Raw genomic sequence first — 8,640 nt, 5'->3', positions numbered from 1 at the left:
CTACTACTACTACTACTACTACTACTACTACTACTACTACTACTACTAGATCTTTTGGTTAAAGTAGAAGCTATTTATGGGGGAATCAGTTCTCAGTAGATACCACCCCCTTCCTTAAATTGAAGTAAAAATGGACTAGATTTAGAGGCTCTAGAAAATAGCTGATTATAGCAAGACAGGCAGGTTTAGATGGGTTCAGTACTACACAGATAATAGAATTATAGAAGACTAACTCATATTTATATGTGGTTGAAGGTAGCATTATTCCCATTTTACAGATGAGGAAATGAGACCTGGAGTGGCAGAGACTCATGCACGTCCTATCTCAGACAAGATTTAGCCGAAAGAGATCTTAGTGGTCCTATCATCCAATCCCTTTATGCAGGATCCTCACAGGGATCAAATGAGATAATATCTGTAAAAGCATTTAGCACAGTATCTGGCACTGAGTAGGTGTGAAATAAATGCTTGTTCCTCCTTCTCTTATTCCCCACATGCTACAGATGAGGGAAATTGGTCTCAGAGAAGCAAAGTAGCCTGCACAGTTTCTGATAAGCAGAACATATGAGGCAGGATTCAAACCAGGGTCCTCTGATTCTAGCTCCATTCTACCATATCACATTGCCTCTAGCTGTCCAAGCCATGATTTGAACCAAATACAGGACAAATTCTACTCCTTTCCCATGTGCCATGTTTCATTTCCTAGGATGTTAGAATCAGAAAAGCCTTTCTAGTCTTGTCTAATGCCTAGAATCATAGCACCTCAAAGCTAACAGGAACTTCATAGACATCCTAAAGTAAGAGCCCTTGATTCATGCCTCTCTCTCTCTCTCTCTCTCTCTCTCTCTCTCTCTCTCTCTGTCTCTCTTCTTCTTCTTCTTCTCCATCCTTCTCCCTCCTTTTTCCCTCCCTCTCCTTCCCTCTCTCTTTCCCTTTTCTCTCATTCTCTCATTCTCTTTCTCTCATCCTCACCCTCTCCCTCTCCCCTTCCCTCCTCTTTTATCTCTTCTCTGTCTCTCTATGTAACTCTCTCTCTCTCTCTCTCTGTCTCACTGTCTCTGTCCCTGTCTCTCTCTGCCTATCTCTGTCTCTGCCTGTCTGTCAGTCTGTCTGTCTCTGTCTCTTCCTTCCTCCCTCTCCCTTTCCAACTCCCTAATCTAGGTCAGTTTGCCTGTGAGGCCCATGATCCAGGCAAACCGGGAACAGTTGCTTGTCATTTTCCCCAATCCCCACCTGAAACTTAAGGCCTTTTTAAGGTATATTACCTAAGAAATGAATTCCCAGATCTACTATGTGATGGTGAATTGAGGTTATTATCCCCTTTTGTTGGTGGCCTCTTGAAATCTAGACCATTCTCAAGTCATACGTGAGCCACCTGCGAGCTCAGAGAGCACTTGTGTACGACGCAGCTGGATCAGGCATGTCTTAGGGGCAAGCTGATCCGGAGCTGAAATAGGCAGTCAGATGGAGATCGAAACAGAGAGACAGGCAGAGACAGAGAGATGAAGCCAGAGATAGAGACGGAGAGACACATATAGAGAGAGATGGAGATAGAGGGACAGAGAGAGGAGAGACAGAGAGACACAGAGAGAATGAAAATGAATATCTTGGACAGTTCTCTCACCTCGAGGCTGTCTAGGTGCCTTACCCTATGTGACAGATGTCAGTCGCTGTTTCTCCTCTGTAGCTTGCCCAAGATCTGACATACAAGCAGTATACGAGTCAGTCTTCAGACCAGGTTTTCTGATTCTAGATCCATTGTGCCTTTTACTGCACTTCATTAGCTATTCTTGTCAAGGCTAGGATTTGAACCCAGGTTTCCTAACTCCAGGACAAACTCCACCTTCTTTCCTCTGTGCCATGCCATCCTTTTTGGGATCTTGTTGTGACTGGTATGTCGTGACGGAAATTTCCCTCCTGTGGCTTATGTAGGCGTGTCTCACGTAAGATTTTTAGTCATGCCAGGGAAATGTGGATTCTCACTCCAGAGTAAATTCTGTTCTCTGTGTGATCCAATTTGTCTTTCAGCTGGGATTCTACAAGGGGCCAGCCAGGTCCCAGGTCACTCTGAGCAGCATGGTCAACCAGACCCGGGTCATCTTAGAGGAACAAGCCCGGCATCTGCTTAATGAGCAGGAGAGAGCAACCATGGGCTACTACCTAGATGAGTACAAGGAAAATAACATCCATGTGGATGCCCTCATCATGGCTCTGTTTGAACTACTCAACACCCAAGCCAAGGTACAGTGCTGTGGACGGGCCTATTGCCACTGGAGCTGCTCCAGACCAGTTCTGTAGACTTTGAGGCTCCAAACAGCGGCCAGGATTCAGGGAGTGGGGAGGAGTACTATGAATGCCTGATAGAACCCTCACTTTCTTCTAGACTTTGTCAAGGCCTCAGTTATACATTCAGAGCGCCCCAGATCTAAGAAACACATGCCTAAGATCCAGACTCCTTTGTTTGGCAGTTCAAGAAAATGCCCCATTTTGTGGGATAGTATTTGTAGTGGAGAGGGAGATTAGGGAAGGGATCTTTGGAAAGTATGAATTTGGGTTTGGGGTTTGTAGCGATTGGGGAATCATAGGATTGTGGATTTAGAACTGGAAATGATAATTGGAGGTAATTTAGTCCAAACTCCTACAGATGAAGAAATAAATCTGAAGAAATGATGAAATGACTTGCTCAAAGTTACGTAAATAGTAATTGTCAGAATCTTGTGTGAAAAGTTAGAGCTAGGGCTGAAGTGGAACTCAACAGTTCCTATCGTCCACATGCCATCAGATAGCTTGACATAGGTCTAAATAGTCATAGGATCAAAGGATTTAGAAGTGGAAGAGGTCTTAGAGTTCCTCTGGTCCAATCTTTTCATTTTATTGGTGAGGAAACTGGGGCCCAAGCCTTAGGTTGAGTGTCTTGCCAAAGTTCACCTGGACAGAAAGTAGCAGAGACATGATTTGATTTGGAACCAAGTCTTCTGATTTCAGATTCAGAGTTCTTTCCACTAGAATGGAGGAAACCTCACTGGGTCTGGAGGCAGAGGACCTGGATTTAAATCCTGCTGCTGATGCCTACTACTACTGGTATAACCCTTGGCAAGTCACTTTTCCTCCCTGAGCCTCAGTTTCCTCATCTGTAAGATGAGGTTGGACTTGATAGCCTTCATGATCTCTTCCAATTCTACGTCTATGAACCTATGACCTTGAACAAGTTATTTTACCAAAGCAATCAACAAATGCTATGAGATTATTTGTGAAAAGGAGTTAAAATGGAAGGGGGCTTTAGAGATTATTTAGTTTAAGATTATAGAAGGGGAAAAAAAACTTTCCTGGAGTGCTCAGTTGAATATGTTCTTTTGTTCCCCAGTTTTCCCTTCTATCTGAGGTGAGGGGTCTGATCTCCCCCCATGACCTCGATCGCTTTGACAACATGGTGCTGAAACGGGAGATTGAGTCCATGAAGGCCCGGCAGCCATCCTGCACTGGCACGGACACTTACTCTGTGGTGTCTTACAGTGACACCGGCTCCTCTTCTGGTAGCCAGGTCACTTCTACCACGGTCAGCTCCGCTCGAGTGAGTGTCCCCGCCCTTGGGCCCACTATCTGCTTAGGGGTGGGGTGGGGGGTTCTTCTCCCAGCCCCTGATTCTCTCTCTCTAGAATCAGACTGTATGCACTCAGTAGCAGCTTCCATCCCTTCCTCTCCTCCCTCCCAAACCAGAACCAGAACCTGGCCAAGGTCTTTTTGCAGCTGACCATTTGTAACAATGTGATCTGACAAATAGTGAGTGCCTCATGATCCCAGAGGATTCAAGACCTTTCATCAAAGCTAAATGGCATGATGGAGGAAGGAGGAGCAGGAATCCTTCTTTGGACCCTCCATCTCGAGGTGTGACACATCAGTCTGTAAGCAAGCATCTGTGTTTACCACAGGGTCAGTGCTCCATGACAGTCCAGTGGCTGATTATCCAGCTTGTCTGGGTCTCCTGACTCAGTTTCTCCTTCTTGTTTCACACCTTTTGGTCAGTTCACTATACCTCCACCAATAAAAGGGAAGGAAAAGGGAACAGAGATAGAATTTTGACTTCTCTCTTTGTGTTCTTGCTGTTTTGATATACTGGGAAAGGAGGTTGGAGTTATTGACAAAAATGAGATTTTTTTTATATTATCTAGGGATTTTCATGACACTCTCTCGTATTTCTCCATGTCTGTGAATATTCAAGGTAGGGATAATGACCTATCATTCCATTGGTGGAGGGAGCTCCTGGTGAGGACCTTCCTCTACCAATACAGGTTGGCATCTTCTCTGCAAATTATTGTCTTCAAGAGCTGTTTATAACACTGAGAGGATCACACAGCCAGTGTGTCAGGTGAGACTGGAACCCAGGTCTTCCTGGCTTCAAGGCCCATTCTATCCTCTATGGCATAATGCCTCTAAATATTCTAAGTATGGTCTATATATGGCCTCTTGACTGTTACCAGATCTTAAGAGCCCACCAATTACCTTCCTTCAGCAGCAATCTCTTTCCTTTTCCATTGCACAGTGCCTCCCGCCCCCTTTCTTAAATTGGGGCAGGTGTGGGAACAAAGTCCTTGGGCAGCTTTATTTCCCACAAGAACTCCAAGTCTAAATGATTTTCCTGGATAGATGCAGGAAGTGGCATCAAAGCCCTGATTATAACAATGTCATCATTTCATGCTTCAGGATATAAACTGATCGCCTGGAGTCCTGATTCTCCAGGATGAAGCTAGAGTCCTTCTGCTCCTCTCCACGTGTTCTGCATAGTAAATTAACTTTGGCATCTTGTTCATCCAGTTAGTGGTTTATGCAGCACTTGTAAGATGGGCCAGGGATATACCCTGTCCAGGGGGTGACCCCTAGGTGAAAATCCTGGCCACTGGGACATAGTGTGGGGCTCAAATGCGAAGTGGTACCTTCTGAATCCCTGAGGATAATCTGGGATCGAGTTAAAAACTGCATGCTTTAATCTGTCACGTGCCTGTCACCGTAAGTCAGGGACCCTGACAGAAACAAATTTCAATCATCTGCTGCCCCTTAGGAATCATTTAGATTTTAGGAGATGATTCTGAGTGCTTTTTCAGGCCCAGACAACAAGAGTCTTAGAAGCAGTTTGGAAAGAACAATGAATGGCCTGGGAGACTGTGGTCCTGAGTTCTAGTCCTGGCTCGATTACTGACTCGCTGTGTCACTGTGGGCAGCTCCCTTCTAGCTCTCTAATTCTCTAATTCTCTGAGCCCCTGGCCCGGGCTGTACCTTGTGTCAGTATCACTTCACATGTCCCCAAAACTGGTATGTCTGAAAAAGCCCAATCCCCTGACAGATTTTGAATTTTGAATTGTGGTGGCTGGTGTTACTTCCCCTTCTATTCTGAGAACCTCTGGGAGCTGCAGAAAGGACCTCTGGCCTTTTTGCACATAGTTTCTATGTCTGTATTTTTTTTTCTAACCAGCTAGGCTTCTTTATATTCAGTCCAATGCCTGATGAGTTGTAAAGATGGTTCTTTCACTTGCTGTCACTTTTATGAGCAAATACCTCCTACTGCTGGGTAGTACCTGGACTGGTATAGAAGAAGGTTTAGCTCTAATGATCACCACTGCCCTTCCAAATCCAGAAGAAACCCTAAAAGCCTTACAGGAGACATAGGTGATCTTTGGCACCTCAGTTACTGCCTTCAGGAGGGACCAAGAGCAGTGTTCATGGAAACCTGGAAACCTTCATTATAGGGAAGAGTGAAGTACTTTGTGCCTGCATAAGAGACAGCTTGCCAGGGAAGGGCACACCCTGGGTTATTTCTCAAGTGCTTCTAATACATTTCTGTAGTAAGACTATATATAGATATAGATATATATGTATACACACATATATGTATATACACATATATGTATATACACACATATATACATATAGTCCTTATACACACATGTATACATACTTACATACTTATATACACATATATGATACACATATGCATGTGTATATATGCACATATACCTAAATATATAGCATACACACATATACATGTACACACATACTTATATATTATATATGTGCCCATGCATCCATCCAAGCAAGCAGCAAACATTTGTTAAATGCCTAGTGTATGCTCTATTGTTAGGTACTAACTAGGGGATTTAGGAAACCTTCCCTAAATACCCAGCAGTGAAACTTGCTAACAGTCTGGAGCTCGGCAGGCTACGCAGGCTGAATCTAATTATCTGGCCCCTTTTCCTTCTTCTGTCATCATTCCTGAGACATTCCTCAGACTGTAGCACTCAATTAGACTCAAGCCCTGGCTCATATATGACTGTGGAAGCCTGAAGATGGCATTTGCATCCAAGGCATTGCCTACATTTCATATAAAGGCTTCCAGGAAGGGCTGAAAGTCTGAGCTTCTTCCCTAAGACCCAGATCACAGGCTGTACCACTGGATAGCCCCTAATTTTCTATTTTTGGTAGATTGGTTTCATGACCACTATATGAGTTTCAGTATTAATCCTCGCTTAGCTCTAGGGCCTCCTAAAATGTCTGCCCTAAACTACTCCTATCATTTTTACTTTAACAGCTTCATGCAAGAGAATGTTACTTAGTGGATTTGTGGCAAAAAGGATTGGGGGTTCTTTTATCAGGGTCTTATGTTTATTTTTATTGCCTTTTTGTGTGTGGAATGGTAGTGGTTTGCTGCATCTGTTCCAGTCCCTAATGCATTGTTTTATTTTGTTTTTTCCCCCTTTTTGTGTTTGCCTGAATTATCTTTCCCAGGAGCGGCTCTTATGGTTAATAGACCTAATGGAGGTATGGTCCTTTCACCGGGGAGCTTTCCTGCTGTGGTTTCCATAGTAAAAAAGATGGGGTCGAGGGTGGGGTGAAGGACAGAAAGTGGTTGGCTGCCAAAGGCAGGTCTGTCTCTAAGGTCTGGCCCTGTAGGGGGCTGAATAGGAGGGACATGTTCTCCAACATCTCCTCCTGTTTGCCTCTCAGTCTTTTTATGTGCCCATCTGCCTGTTCTTGGATCTCTCTGTCTCATTGTCTGGTCTGGTTGCCAGCTCATTAGGCTTTTCCCTTGGCTTCAGTCCTCCTCTTCCTTCTTGTCACATCATACCACATGACAGCTGCCATGTCAGTGTGTCATGGTGGAAAGAGACCTCGATAGTGGCAGAGCTGGGAGTACCACACAGATCTTTTGGATCCTGCTCTATGATCTTGGCCAAATTACGTCATTGGTGTCTCAGTTCTAACATTTAAGTTTTAAGGTTCCTTCCAGCTCTAACATTCTATGCCCTAAGGGCCCTTATACTTTTGACATTCTGTGTTCTAACGTCCCTTTCAGCTCTGTCATTCTGTGTCCTAAGATCCCTTATACCTCTGGCATTCTATATTCTAATGTCCCTTCCAGTTATGACATTCTATGTCCTGAAGTCCCTTATATCTCTGGCATTCAATGTCCTAAGGCCCTTTCTACTTCTGACATTGTATTCTCTAAAGTTCCTTCCAATTCTGAATTCTTGGCTTATTCATATGTGTGGTTGAAGTTGCCACATGCTGCTTATGGGATTACTATATCACCACTACAATATGGTATAGTGAAAAGAGTTGGAGTCCAGAAAGACTTGAATTCAAACCTCATCTCCAATAACTAGTAGCTATGTGGGAATGGGAAAAAAACTTAACCTGAGTCTCAGTTTCCTCATCTGTATAAAGGTCAAAATAATACTTATAATACCTATCTACTAGGGCAGCTAGGTGACACAGTAAATGAATTGCTGGGCCTGGAGTCAGAAAGACTAATCTTCCTGAGTTCAAATCTGGCCTCAGATAATTACTAGCTGTGTGACCTTGGGCAAGTCACTTAACCCTGTTTGCCTCAGTTTCCTCATCTGTCAAGTGGCCTGGAGAAGGAAATGGCAAACCACTCCAGTATCTTTGGCAAGAAAACCCCAAATGGGGTCACAAAGAGTCAGACACAAACTGGAACAACTGAACAACATATAAAACCTACCCATCAAGGTTTCTGTAAGCATCAAATGAAATAATTTATGCAAGGTTCTTTGATTCTCTAAGAGCTTTGTAAATGTCAGCTATTATTTTGATTACCAGTAACTCTCTATTTCTAACCTTTGGTCCTAGATCTGATGGATTTTGCCTCTTTCCTATATAAGCCCTGTGTCACTTAAGGAGATAAGGGTCTTAGCATTCTCATAACCTTCTTTTCTCCTTGCTTACCTACTAGCCCTCAGTCTTTGGGTGTGAAGTGTTCAGAGAAGTTAAAAGCAAAAGACTTTCTACCAAGACATCCTAACTTTCTTCCATGTCAGTTCAGGTGACAGTTATTGAGAATTATTGTCCTCCAGGGCTAGGGATGAGTACTTATCTAAATACATTAGTGACTGTGGGCCTCAGGGTAAGCAGAAATGAATGATGTCCATCTGTATTAATCTCTTATCTCCCTCACTTGCTCTTTCCTAATGAAATTCAAGTATACAGCAAGGATCTCAGTAGTCAAATCCAATAGAAAGAAACACAATAACATTAACCAGTATGAGAGATTAAAACTTGGGTCTCCTATTAGATAGACAAAATAGATAGATAGATAGATAGATAGATAGATAGATAGATAGATAGATA

At 43.5% G+C, this 8,640-nt stretch overlaps 1 protein-coding gene across 9 annotated transcripts in view; it reads left to right on the top strand.

The window, feature by feature from the left end:
• The window catches only part of LOC114047369 (whirlin-like), a 134,603-nt gene that overhangs the window by 103,791 nt on the left and 22,172 nt on the right, over window positions 1–8,640 (top strand). For 4 of the 9 annotated variants that reach the window (XM_027868182.1, XM_027868181.1, XM_027868186.1 and 1 more), the window contains 3 exons: window positions 2,029–2,241; window positions 3,365–3,571; window positions 6,778–6,810. The exons of 1 other annotated variant lie outside the window; for it this stretch is intronic. In XM_027868182.1, the coding sequence (XP_027723983.1) occupies window positions 2,029–2,241; window positions 3,365–3,571; window positions 6,778–6,810 (453 nt within the window). The remainder of the gene's footprint in view (window positions 1–2,028; window positions 2,242–3,364; window positions 3,572–6,777; window positions 6,811–8,640) is intronic. 4 more of the 9 variants (XM_027868185.1, XM_027868184.1, XM_027868183.1 and 1 more) reach the window with 2 other exon arrangements.

The sequence above is a fragment of the Vombatus ursinus genome, unplaced genomic scaffold (genome assembly GCF_900497805.2).
Source record: "Vombatus ursinus unplaced genomic scaffold, bare-nosed wombat genome assembly UNPS02014786.1, whole genome shotgun sequence".
Lineage (NCBI taxonomy): Eukaryota > Metazoa > Chordata > Mammalia > Diprotodontia > Vombatidae > Vombatus > Vombatus ursinus.
The sequence above is the reverse complement of the archived record's forward strand: the minus strand, read 5'-3'. Positions and strand labels throughout refer to the sequence as shown.